General features: G+C 34.2%; 1 protein-coding gene across 2 annotated transcripts; it reads right to left on the bottom strand.

Annotated features, from left to right (window-relative positions):
• Positions 1 to 230: 230 nt before the first annotated feature.
• On the bottom strand, positions 231 to 16,908 carry LOC139686081 (transmembrane protein 181). Of its 2 annotated transcripts, none has more exons than XM_071583207.1 (13): positions 16,632 to 16,908; positions 16,233 to 16,442; positions 15,713 to 15,816; positions 10,833 to 10,997; positions 10,644 to 10,746; positions 7,903 to 8,056; positions 7,723 to 7,803; positions 7,530 to 7,629; positions 7,327 to 7,454; positions 7,102 to 7,251; positions 1,518 to 1,620; positions 1,206 to 1,430; positions 231 to 1,107 (listed from the first exon to the last, which is right to left on the bottom strand). In XM_071583207.1, the coding sequence occupies exons 2-13, from the start codon at positions 16,385 to 16,387 to the stop codon at positions 977 to 979; spliced, it is 1,599 nt and encodes a 532-aa protein (XP_071439308.1). In that variant the 5' UTR covers positions 16,388 to 16,442; positions 16,632 to 16,908; the 3' UTR covers positions 231 to 976. The 2 variants fall into 2 exon arrangements, with proteins under 2 accessions (XP_071439308.1, XP_071439309.1); XM_071583208.1 differs by lacking the exon at positions 16,632 to 16,908 and adding an exon at positions 16,516 to 16,623.
• Between the last annotated feature and the right edge of the window lie 4,013 nt (positions 16,909 to 20,921).

Here is a 20,921-nt window from a genome sequence, read left to right as displayed (position 1 = left end):
AAGAGGACGCCTCGGTAGCTTAAGTGGCTAAAGCACTCGACCGGATATTGAGGGATCTGGGTTCGAGTCCCAGTCAAGGCGAATGATTTTTACGCTCTGAAATTGTTGCATTGGAATGAATAATTATTACTAAATATATATTATAAATTTCATGTTGCTAATGATATGTCCATTTAAATCAATTCAACTCTTCTGTGTAGAAGTTAAGGAAAAGTAAAATGAATGCATAGTTAAAAGTTGTCCAAACTGTAAATTTTATGAATTACATTCAACATTTTACACAATTAATTCACTAAGCATAATACTAGGATGTGAACCTAAGATCTTTGGGTTAAACTCAAAGTATGTTGTCCTTTGTCAAACTTAGTATGTTAAGTAAAATTACAGGCACAGGAATATAAATCAGGGTAATAAGTTAGCATTTTTGTATGAGATAGTAGAAATCTTCGGTGTTTTACCCCTTTGAAGAATTAGGTACCTTAAATCTAATTTTGAGCTTCAGTTAGAGACAAAGGTCAGAGAAAATAAATTTAACTGAGCTCTTGGTTACATAGAACAAATTATTTTTTAAATATTTACATTTATCATGATTAACAATCAAACATGTTACAACATACTGTTTTCTGCTATGCTTCCAAAAATTAAATGGATTCCAATCCAAAAATAACATTATTGTCACTTTGAATAGAAAAAATTTTTATGAGCTAGATAACTCCAACTCAATGGAATTGTATATATCAAGATAAAATGCCTCTGAATATGTGGAAAGTGATGAAATAACTTTGTGTTTCTGTGATTAAACTCATAAATTTTAATTGATGGTGTTAAAGTTACTAAGAAAACAGGCATTAACTATGGTATTTTTCAAATTTTGCCTATTTTTAGGTCCTGTAATGATTTGTTAATGGCATTACGAGTTTAATATTTTATGAAAAATGACAGTTACCACAAGTAGGATCTCAATTAAAATTGATATTTAGTCACTATCATCATCATTGTGACTACGATTTAAAGGCTGCCTGCTTTCATCATCAGACCCATAAATGACATCTTCATCACTGTCATTTATCATTGAAAAGGCCGGATTATCTTTGGTTATGTGTGATTCTAAAAATTTAAAAAAATACTGATTAGAACAAAGGCATCTTAAAACTAAAAGCATGGTATGGATTTTCATATGCAAACTCATTGATAAGGGTGCTTACCATATGCTGCAGTTTTGGATGGCGAATATACATAAGCCATGGTGTACAAATAGAAATTTAGCAGCCCATAAAATGACATAAATTCTGCTGAATTTTTATATGTTGTAGATAATTCAGCTACAAAATTATCTTCTAAAATTCCCACACCAAACCTAAGAACAGTTATTGTTATACTGATTGACAGTACTATCAACATCAAAAGGGTTAGAAATTTAAGTCTCATATCTGAAAAACAAGCAGTGATAGGTTGTTAGAATTGTAAACTTTCTTAGAGACAACTATCATTTAAAATATATTCAAAATAAAACTTACCAAAATATGGCATGGATCGCAAATCACTGTAAGCTCTTAAGGTGAGATATAGCAAGTAGGTTAAATATACACCTCCAACAGTGAAAAAGAAAACTTTGAAACCCTAAAATACAATTGGAAAAACATTCTTGATTAATAGATTAATTATAATTAAGTAAAATTATTCACTTGAGTTATACCCAGGCATCAGGACATTGTAAACTAGTGGGTACAGCATTCAGCTGATGATTGGTTTCAATTCAGGATTATGCTTCTAGACGCCCTCAGTTCTCTCAGCCAACCCTCAATCAAGCTGCATGAATTTTCAGTTGCCAAATCTTTTTTGGGAAACCTTAGGTTTGATAGGAAAATGAAATGGCCACCCTACAATTATGTGTGAATTTCACAATCCTTAGTACATGGTGAGCTCTACCCTCGCCTATAAAAGTAACCTTTGGGTTGAATTCAATTGTTAGTTGTTAATGATTTCAAGGTGATATCATTTTTAAGTCACCATAAGTGATGCCTTGCCGACAATTGACTTTTTTATTGCATCATATTTGTGTCAAAATGATGTGATTGCTATCTAAGTCATTTCTATTCTCAAAGGAAATCACTGCTGTTTATAACAAGAGCTATATTCTCCAAGATTTTTTTTCACTGGGAATATGTGACACCATATTAATGTTGCACTATCTTCTTAATGCCAAATAAACATTGTTTTAGTATTCCCCACTCTTAAAAGTTAACATTGGCCATAGTTCCAAAAATTAACGACTGTTTTCAAGGCACAAATACATGTTAGTTCAGTTTCATGATATTTTGATGATGACAGGAGTTAATCTCCCTTATGAGATAACCTGTAAACCTAATAAGAGTATTATCAAGCCAGCACAGCATGTATAATTCAACTTTCTTCAGGCAACATGATACCTTAGAGATTTTTAATCATATGCGACTATAATTTGTCCTTTTATTTATGGAAGTGTTATTTGAATCACCTACTAATTTCCAATGAGTAAAAGTCAAATAACCCCAAAAAGTTCTAATATCACTGAACAACTAGATTTTTTAATTATGCAATCTGAAATCTTCATTAATTTGCATGCACCCATAGTATAACTAACAAGAATAGAGCATCAAAAGGTTTGCACATGTTATGCATTTACCAGTTATTGAATTTTACTATAAATTAGTTATTTTTAATTTGATTGAGAAATCATCACATGCAAAGCAAGTGTGTTTACCATTGTTCTTCAAAATACCCTAATCCAACAGGTTTCAGTATTAATTGAAGTTTTTACCTTGCAACTATTACTGTTTCTATGCCTTGATCTTAGGCATAAGAATGCGTAGATATAAGAGTATTTCCATGCCTAAAGTCGAGCTGGAGACAGTCTTAGCCATTGGGTAAACGATCCAATCACTGTAAGACAGGGTAATGACTGACCAAGGACAGTAGGGAAGGAATTAAGCCACTCACATGAGCAAATAGGTTGTCAAACCCGAGACAATTCAGTATTTCTGATGGTGTATGCACACACTTGGATGCATTTCCCAATGACTCTTCAGCAGCTTCTGAGAAGCAACTATATCACTTGTCAATGCTGCAAAAGCCTTCATTCAAAATATTGTCTCTATGATCATACTCTTATCTTAGTTAATGTTTCACCGCAGCTAAGTAATACATTAATCGAAGCAACATATTACTCAATTATCATATTATTTAAGCCCTAAAACCTTAACCAAATTAACAGTAATGAATAAAAACTCCAATGGTTGTAAAAATGTTAATATCAAATGTGGAAAACAAAGGAATAGCAGGTGAAGTGATTTTTCAGGAAACTATATCCCTAATGTATGGGATCTTCCATGCTACCCTTCGTTGAAATGTGTGTGTCTGTGTGAATATGAACTCTTTCCTTGCATGAAACTGAGTTTGCAGAAAACCCTCCCCTATGCTTGTGAACTGATTGCTCCTTTATGCACTCCTCTGAAGACTCCAGTAAAGCCTTCTATTGCTTTTCAACCCCTAATTTTTTCTGGTGGGATTAATTTCCTGTAAACAACCACAGGACATGTGAATGCAAGCTACTAGGTGTTCCTTAATGGGGTCCCCTACAGCATCAGTGAGGTCCCAGTAGTGTGTCAATTGTGTGTAACATTTGGTCACCACTGGTGTGGAAAATTCCATAAAGTACCATTGGGAATGGCTTTGTTTGATATTTGAATGAGTGGACATATTTACACATAAGCTGAACTGGTAATCCCGTATTCCTGGTACAGGATTAAGTAACCCTTAAATCTTTGCAATATCACCATGTTTTTCATGTTTGGTGTTAATGTTATTGTGGCTGATGAGTCTAATATTTGTACTCATAAACAGATTACTCATTGATATCTCTAGCCAATTTTCAATCATCCATTGACCATAATTCATGAAGTAACTTGTGTTATTTTCTGACATGCCTCTTTCATTAGAATACATGAATATCATTTTAAAACTTTTGCAAATAGGGACAGTTTCGTTTGAAAAAAAAATATTTTCATGCAAAGGCAAATTGATATAATTTTATAAGAGAGTTTATCTGGCCCATTCCTAGGATTCAGGAGCATATAGGTTTCCTTCTTTCTTTTTTTTTCAACTTTTACCTAGTTGGGGCTACCACACAAAACATTGTATTGTATCAAATGAGGCATTTCATATGACCTGGGCAAATATTTATCTTGAGTTTGAATAATGCTTTTTCAAATTTTCTTTTGAGCTTACATGTATTTCCACCTCCGTGGGCCAAATTATACCAGGCAAATGCTATCCCTTGATATAAGTCAACTAAGAAAAATGGTGTGAACACTAATCAACTGCTATCAATTTAAGTAGCACCCACTTTTTCTGGAGCTCATAGGTTCTCCAAGATGTTGATAAAGTAAAGGATATCCTATATCTCATGTGCATTCCACGTGCTTCCTAGGCCACAATATTGCTGCCTATTGTCAACATTCTTAGAACCTAGGCATATTAGGGACTTATCCATAAAGGATGTCTTGACCTTCAGTAAAGCCATAGGACTTTGTGGGAGAAGGCTTCAAGGTGGTTGGCACTATGGACCAATTGATCTAATATGCCTTAGTGCCCCAAGTGGTTCTCCACCAATCATTTATTTAATCTAATTGAATCCCCCTTGGTTAAATAGGCTTATTGCTATCATATGTCTTCCAAGGAATTTTCCATATGTAACAAAATATGCACCAGCTTACAGAGAATGTGATTTTTACATTTGACAATGGAAAAAATGCCACTATTAACTGGGGTACATGTTCGGGAGATTGCTAGAGTTGGACTGAACATTGTTGTTAGTTGACAGATTATTAAATGGTGCTTAAGGTATTCTTTGATTGCATTTTATTCATGTTTGTGTATAATTAAACTCATCATCGATAGCAGTAATAGTAATGGTCAGCTTCAGCAATCTGGCTATACAAGGAAGCATCAGTTAAAAATGGATGCATGGAAATGTGGAAGAGTGCGAAGAAGAAAAGGCACACTGGTTGGGCTTTTATTAGAATCAAAACTTCCTAATCATTTGTTGCTGACACAGTAGGATTACCTTTCTCATTTGGGTGCTTTACTTCCTTAGTAAAGAAAAAAAATCAAAGTAAGTTTTTATGATATTTAGGCAATGGGTGAATATAATCATCAGAACTGCCATTTATCAAGGTTAATTCTGGGTTGATATGTAAATAGGCAACAGGCTAAAGAGTCAGCAGGATGCAAATAATAATGAAATACATTATACTTTTCAATAGAATTGTTCATGATGTTTCTCCTCAGCCAATTCACAGTATTCATGACATTATCATCATTTTCCATTCCCATTCCACATATCTTGCCTTTTCATAATCAAAATGTAAGGTGCCCGGTTTCTATTTTACAATTTTTTATTTTCTCTCTTACCTCATCTAAATCCTCATAATTCATTACAAATGAATGATAATGAATGATGATTACAATTTTTTATTTTCTCTCTTACCTCATCTAAATCCTCATAATTCATACAAATGAATGATTTGTAATGATGATAATCATTACAAATGTCCATATTAAATTTAAAAGAATTATGAGAGCTTAATCTAATGTAAAAATAATCTCTAATGGACATCCAAAAACTACACACAATCCATGACGACTCACATCCACCTTACAGGGTGAAAACAATTTCAAATTTGATCAATTTGGGGAGATACTGTAATTTGTAAGTCAAATCCAGAACCCCTAGGACCCCATTGAAAACTCTGTTGTTATGGATTTATTTCATTGGCATGAACAATGCATGAAAAATCTGGAATAGTTTCTACCACAAAAGTTTATTAAACTGGTGCCAATGAAATGTTATTGCCTAATAAGGAATTTGGAATTTTTTCCATCAAACCCATGGCACCTACAGATAAAATGACATTTTTTTTCTGAATTTCCCTGATACATTCCAAATTCTTCGGTAAACCACGTCTCATTTGTCTTCACCAATAATGCTTACAAACATCATGCAATTCAAAGACATCCTTGCCATGAGGTAGATCTATTTTAAACTTTACATATCTAATCTTTGTTGTAGAAAATGGTTTTGGAACTTGGATTTTGTTGAACTTTGTTGGGAAAATGGTTTGGAATGGAAATTGTATGGAATGCTTCATATTAAATTTAAACCTTAAATTATTGGCAAATGAATGAATGAGTAAATGGGATAATATATAAAAAAATATGAGAGAGAAATGTATGCAAGTGTAGAAGCTGGAACTGAAAAATTAAGAGCATAGACATTCTCCCAAAAAATATCCACCTTGGAACTTTCTTAGTGCTGTATAATGCTGTGAGGCTTTCCCTCATCACAGCACTCTGCTGTTATCAAATACAAGAGAATTAGACCAGCATTCTTTGTAGACTGCACAGATCAAAATCTATCTGTTGAATTATTCAACAAGGTAAAGAAAGCTGATAAGTTCTAAGCAGTATGTCTGGCCCTCTGATGTTGATAATTTTAGATATTTGGATGAAAGGCATTTAGTTATGTTAGACATTAGATATGTTAGATTTCCTTGTTACTGGAAATTAAGTCAAAATTATTAACTACAGTCGGCTTTTCATAAAAAAAGAATATTAAATTGATTTTAACATAAAGAAGTTGCACTTGATGCAAAATGGAATGAGCCAAGATATCAATTGTGGGGTTGAGAGCTCAAAGAGATGTTTATTTTCTTTGTAATAGTAGGAGTCTACCAGCTCAGAGTAGGCTTTTGATGAACCCTGGGACTACACATTACTGTACTCATAAACCCTGACTAACATGCCACAAATATTCTTAGACCCCATACTACACATTACAATAATTTACTCTTTTGCTCTCCATACTTTCTCTCTCCCTTAATTCCATCCGAAATACCAATTCTTTTCCTTCAAATAGTCCATATTCCCAAAATCTTTAACTTTGCATTCTCTCTGTTTGACTGCATGAAAGTGATGAATGACAAAATATATTTTTTGTCTCACCCATTACTGCAATCAATAGGTGTTGTGTGAAAATAGCAAGGAAAATGAATAAGAGCTTACATAAAAGTTGCTAGTGTCCAATTTGTAGCTGTATGTAGGATCGCGTAGTTCATTGAACTCTTGCCATGTTGCCATTGTTACAGCAGAAAGCCACAACAAACCTACAATAAATAGCTTTGGTGCATAGAAGGTCAGCAATCTCCTTTCATTCTGAAATAGAGAAACATTCAGTGCACAGTTCACTTATTTTACAACATTATATACATTCATTACATTGTATCATACCTGACGAAGACCATGATAGATGCAAAGCCAAAATAGCAATAAGGCACATAAAAATGATGCCTGTAAAATTGCATCTACCATGCCAGGAATCCAAGAGTTCACCAAAAAAGTCATTGGGAATATGGGATCTGAAATAAGTGTGTGATGTCAGATCTCTTCAATATCTCACAAAGTATCTACATTTAAAGAACCTTATTACTCACCATTGTATAGTAATAATAGTGGCAACAATACTGACATCCATTTCTGCTCAATTGACCAGTCATGCATTGAAAACATGCGAAGAGCATGTGCAAACCAACACTGAAATAAAGTAAGTAATATATTATTTAATGCTTGAGTACTGCTGTATGGTATTGGAATCTATATTTTATTTTATAGTGCTGTGGTACTCACAGTGACAATAAAAGTTCCCATTAGAAATATGAATCGAAACCATATTTCTATTTGTGTGAAAGCAGGGTTGTATGATTTGAACTGTAAAGTATTCATTAAAAATTAAAATTAGCAAAATTTAATCCTGACAGATAAACATATTACATCTTTAATATTAGTTATGAATTTACTTTCACTTACATAAAATGTCACTTCCTTAATGGAGTATCGCTGGTGAAAGCTTTCTAATCCATAGAAATTGATTGTTAAAATATAGTGTGTGTAGTCTAGGAAACCCAGGTGTAGGACAATGAATTCTTCACATGTCTGCTGATGACAATGTAGATGTCGTGACCTAGACAAGTTTATACTTTCATAAGGAGCAGCAACTTGGAGAATATTTGCAATAAAGATAAATTTGTTTACTTCTCCAATGATATGATCAGGCAGGCAGCAAGGATTTTATTGTAATGACTCTGAATCAGCCATTATGAACAGGAAACCAATCACTGAAAGCATTAAGTACCTGAAATTGTTCTCAGTATCAATAGAGGTCAAAGCAATTGGGATTCCAGAGCTGGTTACCCTGGCTACTTGCCTGTTTGCTTGACAGATTAAATTTTCTTTTTTAATTGCCAAACATAAACAAAGTTTTAATGTATTGTACAAGATTATATTTGGTGTAAACTTGCATATGCATTATCAGCTCAGATGCATATATCTATGATAATGATTAGAATCAGAGTTTCCATTAAACTGTAATTAGCAAGTACAGGTGGTGGTGAACAGTACAATGATGAATGACGAAGGTCCAACCTGCACCAAAAGGCATCATGCAATTTTGCCTTTCAAAATAAAAAAATTGGATAAATTTACTCTAATATGACATCTCTCTCATGATGCTAAATATAGCAAAAGTAATTTCAGGGAATCATGGAAACTAGCAAGACTTAATCAGTCAAACAGTCAAGTACCAGTCTCCACACCCTGGACTACCAGTCAACTAGGTCATGGTAGTCCAGGGGGTAGAGGAGGGCCCAGAGCTCTGAGAACTGGAGAGCCCAGGTTCAATTCCCACTGGACACCATCATCTTTAACCCAAACTTGGTAATTTTTTGAGTTTTGGGTCTTTTTTGGAAACCACAGGTGGCACAGAGAAAGGATCTACCCCCCTCACCCTGATGTGAAATTTTCACATGCCTCAGGGCTTACTACAGGGCTTGTACTGGGCAAGCTCTATCCTCACCTATCAAACTGACCTTCAGGTTGATTACTGTGTTTGTTTATAAAATATATGCCTGTATGTAGGCATATGTACATATTCATGAAATTTCATTTCATTGTAAAACCAGATAATAACCATGATAACAGAATAAATGACTCTGTTAATTTTCTATCTGCAATTTAAAATACATGGTTTGTATAAAAGGTATAGGGAAAGTTTGGAAAAATTGAATTACTTCAGATATTGCTACAATGCCTCAAATTCTTCAAAGTACATCCCTTGAGCCTCAACGCACTTTTTCCAGGGGCTTTTGTACAACTTAAAGGCTCCCAGGTAAGCAGATTCTGGAAGGTCCTTAAGGGTGTGCATACCAGCTTCTTTGAGGGCACTTAGGGTCCCATGGTAGTGTTCTTTGAGGGAGGATTTCACTTTTGAGAATAGAAAAGAGTCTGCAGGTGCCAAGTTAGGACCATGAGGGGTTGGGGAATCACCGTTGCAGAGGATCTTTGCAAGCAGGCACTCGACTCTGCTCTTGGTCATCCGTCAAGACTTTCAGGTTGACTTTAGCGCAGATCATTCGCATCATCAAATTATCAGTAATTCACTGTCATCTTATCATCGCAATCTCATCTGCAATCATGCCCACACTTAACTGACAGCCTGAATTCAGCACTTCACGTGCACATAAAAAAAATTATTACCGATACCTTTAACACAAACCTTGCATACTAGCTTTGGTGTTGATCACTTGTCCCATTCTAAAGGACATAAGTTGTCAAAACAATGGTCTGTTCATATTAAATGAAATGTGATCATCTATAGAGAAGTTTATTCTTTTTGCATAGATAGTATACATTTTCACAAAGCAAAATCAGATGTATTATTTTGTAGGAAATGCATTTGAAGCAACTCCATGTTTCCCCTTTCAAATCTCCAAAATATGTCACCTGTAATCCCTCCCAAGGTGATGAAGCAGAGAGGAGAAAGTAGGGAAAGCCTTTCCACAGGCACAATCCTGAATGTAGCACAATCCTTTTTTTATAATAATTGTACTATGATAATAACAGTTAGCCAATTATATACGTAATTAACCCCTGATGCTAACTTTAAATTAAACAAATGGAAAAGCTATAAGCCTTTTTGATTAAAAAAATGGTATTATATGTGAAATTGTTTTTTAATGAAAAGAGCCTCTGAAAGTGGTGGCCTTACTATCAAAACATCTAATAGATACCAGTCATATAATATTTATGAGGGTCCTTTCTTTGTTAACATAAGTTATTGTGTATATACACACATATATGTATAAACCATGAACAAATCAGTAAGATTGGTTTGGTAGGTCTCTGTAGAATTCGCCTTATACTAAAGCCAATGGCATATGAAAGTCACACATTAGGGTAAGGCAGCCAGATCCTTTCTCTATGCCAACTATCATTTCCCAGATAGTTTTGGTACCCGAAAAATCACACAGCTCAGGCGAAGCTGAGGGTACACAGAGAGGCATATGCAGGAATCAAACCTGGGCTGTCTGGTCAGTAGAGCAATGCTCTACCCATGGACTCATGGACTACAATGTCCCCATGTATATATATATATATATATATATATATATATATATATATATATATATATATATATATATATATATATATATATAGTGAATTTAATGACAGGGTTATTGAGCCTCTAACAAACTGTATATCATTGGAATTACCTATTATGGGCCTGGTCTCCTCTTAATACTGTAACAGGTTTATGATCTGCTGTGATGCCTTCAATGGTTACACTAACGTGAAAACTTTTATCATATGTTTCATCTGTAATAAAATTTTAAAGAAATTAGACCAGGTTACTTGAGCAAGTACTGTTTCATTCAGAAATACTGCAATAAAATGTGGAATACCATCTTTGTTTTCTGTTGCAACTTTAGCTATCACCCATAATTGCTGACTATATGTTGACATAGCCGGAGTTTTCATAATAAATGGGCCAGTTGCTATATCAGTGCCATTTAGTTTTGGTAGTAGTTTAGAAGATTTCTGTTCTGAGGTACTGGTTATAGGGGGACCTGTTAGAAAAAGAGAAATTTTATTATTGATTTTGAAGATAGTGCATAAGTGTCTCTCATTTTAAGTGTATAATTAATTGACAAATTTGTGCTTGTATCTTCAATAATTGTGTTATAAGCTGTCAGTAATATCAAGTCACAATAATATTAGACCACATAATAGTCTAAAACCCCAAAAATATTAATCACATATCTTGGCATGAAATCCATATTGGGCCTAGGCTTCATTTTGCAAGGTAAAATATTATAAATTACTTATATATGAAAACATTCAATAAATAATAGTAACTGTCATTTCTTCTCATTTTCCCACTTACTTTGCCTAAGAATTTTAAGTGATACATCCAGTTTTCCATGCGCCAATTTTTTGTTACCTCTATAAGCATTTGTGCAGACATTATTTCAAGATAACAATTCTGGTCTGCTTTAAAATATGAAAAACTTTTTACTATTGTTATTATTATTTCAATATTACTTTCACGTAGTGTTTCATATATATTTTATATATAAAAAAAAATAAACTAATGTCTATTATTTTTCCATGCCTAATGCCCCCACTGTCAAGTTCAAGTTTTGAGCTGACAATAAATAGTGGAAACCATTATCAAAATTAAAGCTAAATGTGGACAAATACTAGGTTTTTGTGTATTTAATACAATGGGACATTTCTAAAAAACCTGAGCCAGTTTTTTGCAACTTAATAATCAAGGAAAATGTAAATTAGGGTTAATTACATAGGAAAAGACTCTAGAGTCACTATCCAAATGGAAAGCATGAAATATATTTTCAAAAGAGCGTAAATGATGCAACATTGTGCTTCACACATTGCATATTATTTTTGTGGAGGGAGAAAGTTGGAGACAGGCATTCATATTCCCAGAGCTACTTCATTGTGGCACCTTAATAACCTCACCAAAATCCCCATTGCTATCTGTCATTATATTATTGTGGCATATGCTGTCATTCTTAGGATAAGGAGCAAAACAGAGCCAATCAATGATTAATGACATTGTTTCAGAACTCCAACTAATAAGCCAGTCTTTGCTAGTATGGAGACTTTAGGACCTAAAATGAGATTAAATATTTTTTTGGCCCAGAAACAACTAACAATGGCAAGGGAAAAGTTTAGTATTGGTATTACTGCAAGGACAGTCCAATAAAGAGTGATCACAATGTTTCAATTTGCAAGATTTATTGTACAGAAATTACATTTTATGTAATACTGTGAGTCATATGTGTTATGCATATGTGGTACAAGTTTCTTTGGCTAACTCCAGTATTGCATCAGTGGCAGATGTTGCAAATAGAAATATGCTCAGTTCATATACCACGGCATTTGATAATGAAAAACACTTTCCGCAAAGCCATTCCTCTCGATATGGGAACAGGAAAAAGTCACATGAGATTAGGTCTGGACTTGAGGGAGGATGAAGAACACATCTCACATTTGTTTTAGTGAGATAATTGTGGTTCTTCTGGGGGACGCACCACCCACATAGGCACCTCATGTGCAATTTTTCTGTTAACAACTTGTGGGTGCCACCCAATTCAGTTATCCATATTTCTGGAAGTGCACTTTATATTATTCCATGGTCTTCTTACATAATGGCAGCAACATTGTTAATGTCTATTTCAATAAGGGTCCACCATCCTTTGTAATTTATCGTCCTATTTAAACAATTTAAATCATCTTCTAGCTGCACTATGGGACAGAGCGAACTTCATGACCCTCCTGTAGCATCACCTAGGCCTTGGCGGATGATTTATTTGAGCAAAACCAAATTTTCAATGCAGCAATGAAATGGCAATGCAGCAGCTCTATCATTGCCATTGTCAAGTTGAGCATGTTTTAAATTGCAATTACTGATGCTTACCCAATACTATGGTCAGATCAATGAAACTTGTACCACATATACATTACCCATTAAACCAACCATGTAACAAATTTAAAATTCTTTTTTCAAGTAAATAATTTGTGATCTCTTTATTGAAAGGCCTACATATATGAAAAAGAGACTTGAAGGGTATCTCATTATCACAGGAAGAGTTTCTCATATAAGAATTTTAGTATTAGGTCATTTGAAAAAATAACATAAGCCATGTCCATGAAAATACATAGATGTACATGTAGAATTAAATGGGAGGAAGGATCAATAGTAATTTAAGATTGCTGAACGACTCAGTTTTCCCCCTGAAATTTGTAGCTTATTGATGTTTTAATGAGCAATGATGTCTCTCCATTTTCTATACCTACATAAGAAACTCAAGATTAAATTTATTTTTTCATGAATTCTTGTGCTACAATGGCATTACAATATAAATTCTGTTACTCTGAAATTAAAAACATTAGTTTGTCAAGAGAAATAATTGCAAGTGATAGTCTCTTTTAATATTGAGTCCAATTTAAAATTACATTCTTCAATTTCTAAAGTTCCAAATATATACTTAAATAATCAAAGAGGAACATTAAAAAGTACAGTGAAGGGTATTATGGAAATAAAGAGTCCTCCTTAAATAACCACTATTTCATTGCATGAAAACACATGACTAAGTTTAAAATCAGATGCACCATGTCAAAATTTAGTAAATAGAAGGGAGAATAGAAATTTAAAAGAATCATAAATGCGTGAACAACAAACAAATATTTCATTGCTCATAGTTTTATGAAGAAAGCATAAATAAGTAATGATAGCTGTACTAAACAGAAGCTAAGGGCATACATGCCTGAGCCCTTCCTGCTAAAGCGGGAGATTCACTGTCAACATTTAAAATTTCATCAATTTATCTGAGAAGAAATTTAAAACATAATCTAAATATATTCATACTATTGAGATACTAATTAATAAACTAGATTTGACTAATTTATTATTGTAGGCAATGGCTTTTTCACAAGGTTCATTTTATTTTTCAAATGTGCACTATTTATGTACTTGGGAACAAATTGTAGCTGGGTAAATGATAGTAATAATCCCAGGCTACCATTTGAACAATTGGAAATTCAAATTTAAATACCATTAAAGTTCTTGGAGATTCTTTCTTTTGCACCAGATCTGTGATAACATCAATGGCTTTCACATTTATATAGTCAGTAAAGGTTAACAAAATTCATTTTTTTATTCTTTTATTCCAGCCAATGCACACACAAAGTTTTAGGCAAATGGGTGGGCACATATGAGATGTACAGGCAAAACTGACATAGAAAACATCACTGCTGGAGTCTAATAATCCATTGGTATCTACAGTTGTAATGTTAATTCCATGTTTAAATCTACATACCTAATAATATATTTTTGTTTTTAATCATATTTACTTGCATTGTCTAATGTTATTTGTTGACAGAACTGTTTGAAAAGGTGAAGGGTTTTGAATTAAACTCTAAATTCACAACATGATATATTTGTTATTGATTAAATCTTGGAAGCTAAAACTTTTAATCAGTCACTAAAAATCTTCAAGTATTTTGATTTTGTTTTTTAAAAAATGTGTCCTATGAAGTTTCTAATTGGATTTTAATTCAGTATATATCGCTGAAATTATATCAATGCATTTTCTATTGCCAGTCCTGTGAGTTAAACTTCTGTATTCTCTCATGTTGGAACCCAAGTTATTAGGATAGAAGGTCTGGATTTTAGGTTTATAATCTGTGAGGTTGCATTGTACAGTATTAACACTTAGTTCACCATATATTTTGCAATTATAAATCTTCAAATCACAGCGTAACCCTTATGTTTACGCCTAAAATGAAACTCCACATACTTTCATTCCTGGTATTTAATTTCCATGTATTCAGGAAAGTCAAAATGTACTTGACACATTGCACTATTTATTACTTATAATAGCTGAGTTCTTACTACCAAAGATGTCAAGTAAGCCCAGAATGATATCACATAACATATGGAAAGGTAAGAGTGAAATTAATGTATAATATTACAATCAAACCTTTCCTTAAACATTTTTAATGCAGTTGAGGGTACATCTCAAATGTGGACTACCAGATTGGCCCATGCAGGCACCGGCCCACTGGGATTTACCCAGTATCCTGCTGGGCCATACTGGTTCTAGGTGGGGTTAATAGATTTTAAATATGGATAAATTTGTTTGTGTGTTATGTACTTAAAAGATATGTTGCAATTTTTTTAAGTACAATAATAATAGAATATAGCCTGATGTACGACTATTTATTATTGTTAAGTTGTCTATGAACCTGTGTGAAAACTAATACTGTTTTCAGATTTGAAATTCAGTGTGATCCTAGGTAGTCAGATTTCTGCAAAAACAATATGCTACAGCAGCTCATTGTTTTTGTGCCAAACAATATCACCACATATCTATATTTTCTTAAGGACTCCCCACATTTTTCACGGCGGTAGCTACTCGTAAACTGGAAAAACCTGTAACTTTTTTATTTAAATATTTCAAACTTCATTCTTTTCTCTTATCCCTTAAATTTGCGTAACAAAATCATGGTTCGTATCACAACATTAAATAATCATAGTGGTTTCAATGGACAAACTTTTTCTATATAACACATTATTTGAATTTTAAATAAATGAGCATGAAAAAAGTGGAAAGTGTGGAAAGTAGCACAAGAAAGCATTCAAGTTAAAATTTGAAATTTGTTTATACTTTGGCCTCAGTATTATCACAATGCATTAATAACTAAGCAATTACTATACATAAAATGTGTATTAATTTATACCGGCATTTTTACTTACCTGCTAATCCAATGAACACCGCCAAACCAAAGCATGCAAAGAATGCAACAAACACCATGACAAACTCCCTTTTGTGCATTGAATAAAGGCGCATTTGAACGGATCTGGAAACAATGAAGATTTCATTAATGGTCACGGCATATTTAAAGCAACAATATTTTTATCAGCTAATTTAATCCCTTTTCTTGTAACTTCTGTTAGGTACATTTTTACTGAATATGAATAATGTTTTTCGAGTATTTCAACCCTTCACTTTAAAAGGAAACCATAGGTAACAGAATTGAATTTGAATTGAAGAAAGCGAGCATAACATTTTTCGCATGTTTTTAAAGCTATCGACTTAAAAATATTTTATAAATGGATTGTTTCTATGAGCTTCCAAATATATCTCAAGTTGCTAGGAAAATATCTTGAGCGTTTATTTTAAACCTTTAATTTCATTTTCGTTTGAAAAGGATCGGGCAGTTTTAAGAGCTGCGTTCACTGTTGCAGTTTCATTCCCTTAATCAATTCCACTAACCTTTCGCAACGATCGTGATGGTAGGCTGGTGCAATGTATTTGTTGAATTCACTGAACAGGTCGCTGAACTGTGAGAGTCCATTGCGTATCCTTATATTCCAACTGCTTGATGGCAGCTGGTAGGTGTAACCAAGTGCGCCGTCCCCCTTTGACATGAGTATTTTTTATCGACCCAGGTGGGGATATGGACAGACGGTACTAAAATGGGGACTGAAATATTACGTATAAGACTCCTGCTTAGATTTGTCCCAGGAAATCTTTGACTTTAACAATACTCTACTACCTTACAACAACAAGCATGCGATGTTCTCTGTTGAACATCGAAATGTATCACAGAGCTGAATAAATGTAATAAAACGTTCAATTCGCAAATATTTTAGAACGGAATTCTAGGCTTACCGCTCGCCCTTTGTTATCATGCGTTACTTCCATTACGATTGCAGGCTTCCGGCTTGATATTTACAGATCCCTTCATTATTCTCCATGTTCAAGGGGAAGGTCAGCTTCATTGAATAATACATTCACGAATTTTCTTTTGTTGAAAGCGTACACTCTTTTCGACTATTCGATCTGGGTGAAAGCAATTATAAGCGCACTAAAGCTATGATAAACAAAACCCTTCCGCCTGGGGTAGTGGCCTACTACGCTTAAAGCAGGAGTCGGCCGTAGCTCGCCGGTTTATTGATTATCGCGGACGGAACGTATGATGTGAGTCATGACTGATTTTCCGCCATATACGAAAATGGCTGGAAACGCAGAGCAAGAAACAAAATGTCCCTCCGGTGAGGCCATAATACAGCAACTAGCAATAGCCAAAAAATGCATGTAGGTAACTCTGACACTCGCACGATTTCATGAATTCGTAATATTAAGTTCAAACCCACCGGATCTGAAGCGAATCTTCCCGCACGGTAGTTGGTGAATTCCCTTCCCCATTTCAGGTTTTTTTTTGAAATGCACAGAAGAGAAATATGCTGAGGGAATCGAGTTATATTTTCTAATTTAGTAATTTTCCGTAGTTTACACATTTTGCGGGCATTCTGATAGCTGCTAGTGCATTTTTTTCAACTTTTTCGGTTTTTACAATTGGCGCTTTAATACATTTCTGTCAGTTTGTACTGCGAATTCATTTATGATTTATGAACGCTTTGAAATCCTGCTCCGAAATTGGCGGAAACAGAATAAATAGTCAAATATTCTTCTTTCCCATGTGGATAAATAAAGATTAGATTAAATATTTCACCGGAAATGGAAATTGAATAAGGTGATAAAATGTTAAGTTACGGAAATTGTTGACTCCATGAAATCCTCATCTGAAACACTGAAATTTATTCATCACAATAATCAAATACAAAGTTTAAATATGTAAAAAATTTTACATAAATCTTTCAACGGCAATATATGTCCCAGTGAGGCTGTAGCTTAAAGATGAAAAGAGTTAAATTAAAAGATCAAATAGAGCAATAAAAATGCATATGATAAGGCTCATTAAGTAAAATATAGCCAACTTGCTTCCACGTAGTTATAATAAAAGAGGAAAGACGTAATCGTAGCGTGAATAATAATTCAAAATAAAACAATAGTAGCGATAAATGAGTGAAGTAATAATCATTTAGGGCGTAGTTTAAGGCAATACTACATGTACCTTTTATTATATTAAAAACATTTCAAGCGAATAAAAACATTTCATGTTGGTTGCCAGTGCCATGGGCAGATGTATGATTTTGTTTTTCAATCGAAAGTTATAAAAATCTTAGGACAAACGACGAATTTTTCTTGCAACGTGCGTTGATCAATTCCTGGGCTGGTTATTCGATAATTAATTAACCAGAATTGGAGAACACGCCGAATGCACATTAACCAATAATAGTTAAGAATGGCTTTTATCATGATAATTTCAAAGAGTCGATTTCATATCAGATTACTCATTGTTTTAAGTAGTCCTCCGCATTATATGTAATTTTTGGTAATTGAGCTTTTAGATGTTCAATTACCCACCAGCCTCCCGTTGGAAGAGAAAAAAAATTGTTCTCAGTATTAACTCTTCATCACGTTGCCTTTTGCCTAACACATTAAGTTTGGCGCTGAATCATCAAATGCATAACTACCGCTGAATGAAAATAAACTGGACATAATAAAATTCCGAAAATAATATTGATGCCATGTTGCACTTCTTTTGTATTCGTCAATACAAATACGCTCAGCGTATAAATATACTTACATATATAGAATTGATCGCAGTGCTTCTCAAAAAATTGAACAGGAAATCGTTGAATAATTGAAGTAACAAATATTTGCTATTTCCTACAGCATTTTGCAAGGGCTTTCTTGAATGGAATATGCTTTGACCATTGCATGCTAATTTTACACAAACGCAACAAAGAGCGTACATTCCTTCTTGACCCAAGCACAATAAAGTGAGGGCGTTGTATTCGGATTACCCGTTTATGTTCGCCGTTTGTCACTTACGGTGTTAGCTTATGATTGGAAAAATAGAAATATACGAAAGAAATTTGTGTGTGTATTATTAAACAATAAACTGGGCATCAGAAAAGTCCAAATATGCCATTAACTCCTCTCTCCTGACGACTTGGTCATGTGATACCTGTTGTGGTAGTAGCTTAAATACCTACATCAAAGAAGGTCTTTCTAATAAGTGAGTTGACTACTGCAAGCTTTAATTGCAAGTTCTCAGTAGTAACACCGAAGAGTAAGATGATTTTTAGCCTCGAAATGAAAGATTCTTTGGGAGAGGGTGGGGAAAAATAATTAAATTCACAAGGCAATCGTCGTCCCAGATTTTAATTTCATTTCACCCTACCAAATAAATAAGGATATCTAAGAGTAACTCCCGTGTCGATGTGATGTCATTTTTAAAAGTAGGTATCTACCTTTCAATTTTTTTTACAATTTCATTTTCTCAGGATAAGCAAATTTTCGCAACGGCAGATAATTTAAATAGCAGTAATAATTAATAAGTTGGCAATTGTCATATTTTATGGTAAATCAGGTTATTACCTTTAAATTTCTTCGTAATTCAGTCGACATTATTGTTAGTTTTAATATTTGCAGTGGTGTCGAAATTCTTCCGAGGTTACAGTAGTCATATTGGGTATATTTAGTGGATAATTGGCATATTTTCGCGACTTAAGTTTTTCGCCATGGAAATTTGGCGTTATAGTTGGAGAATATATTTGCAACTTTTAAAATTACTATTTCTTTTTTTTATTTATTAATGATTATCGTGACACTTATTTTTCCAATCATTTGACGGTGGAAACTTAACATCCATTTAATATCTCATCTCTAATCTGTGCTTTATACTCCATAGGACGGAAAATAGTCTACGGTTCCAGCAGCAGTTGGACTCTTCCGCGACCTGCTCATGCCACTTTTGAATTATATTGATCATCAAGAGAAAGCCGTCTAAAATGAACTAAGGCAGAGGTGTGGTTTTGAGCAGGTGTGCCTACTCAGAATCAGCCTATATATATTTTGGCGTCCTAGGCAATAATATATAGCTATATTATACGCTTTAGGAGAGAGGGTACGTGTGAGCCTTCAGTGAGGAAATAGCGGTTGTTATGGGAAATAGTGGGGAGACGCATTTGCTTACTGCTCTGAGCTGCCCTGGGTGGCATGCTTTCCCGACTCTAGGCAACCGTGAGGAAGTTCTAATTTGATATCAATCTCATCTGTATTGCTGCCTAGTACAACTCAGGATATTACGTGACATTCTAGGTTAATTGGGTCTCATTGGGTACAATCCAACCATTTCTTATGACAGCATATACCTATAATGGAAAGTCTCGGCCAAAAGGCGTAGAACTTACTGCCGAGGCATCGCAGTTTGTGGCGCGTAGGTTACACGAACACGTTTCGAGGGTTTAGCATAGTCGGTATAGTCGGTAGGCAAGAGCGCAGGTCATATACTGGGATAAATAAAGTAGAAACCAACCCCTTTGGTCACTTCAGATCAGGTTACGCCTCCCCAGAACCCAAAAATAATAGAACAAACAAAACGTGGGTTAAAACAACATGCAACCCACGTAAAGTTAATAGAATTGGTGCCTCGAAATACATAAAAGATAGTAATGCGACTGAATGTAATACTTGTGCCTCTGTTAACCAAGAATCGTCTCGAAACAGTTTTGTGAGCATTCATAAAACCATAAGCATGAAGTGATTGACCGAATAAAAATTATAACATTAAATTGCCGTAGCATTAGAAACAAAATATCAGACATTTAACGTATATTTTAAGTACAAACGCAGACATAGTAGTTGGAACGGAGAGTTGGCTGACGGGAGTTATAGCAAACAATCAAATTTTTCCGAGCGGTTTCACAATTTACAGAAAGGACTGATCAATAGATGGGGTGGGGGAGTATTTATTCCTGTCAAGTCACATCTTAGTAGCCAACCATGCGAATGCGACGTAAATGACAGCGTTTGGTGCAACACACAGGACTACAACAACAGAAGTCTATTCGTATGCTCATTTTACAGACCCCCAGATTCTAATACAGATATTCTTCACAAGATCGACGACCAAATATCTACTCACAGCAACAAATATATCAACAGTATTATTATAATCGCTGGTGATACAAATCTACCGACAAAAGATACAAGACATTTTTTCTGAAATTTTGCACCCATGAAAATTATCCACCCGTGTATATGCAA

The sequence above is a fragment of the Hetaerina americana genome, unplaced genomic scaffold (genome assembly GCF_022747635.1).
Source record: "Hetaerina americana unplaced genomic scaffold, ioHetAmer1.1.p SCAF_13, whole genome shotgun sequence".
Taxonomy (NCBI): Eukaryota; Metazoa; Arthropoda; class Insecta; order Odonata; family Calopterygidae; genus Hetaerina; species Hetaerina americana.
The sequence above is the reverse complement of the archived record's forward strand: the minus strand, read 5'-3'. Positions and strand labels throughout refer to the sequence as shown.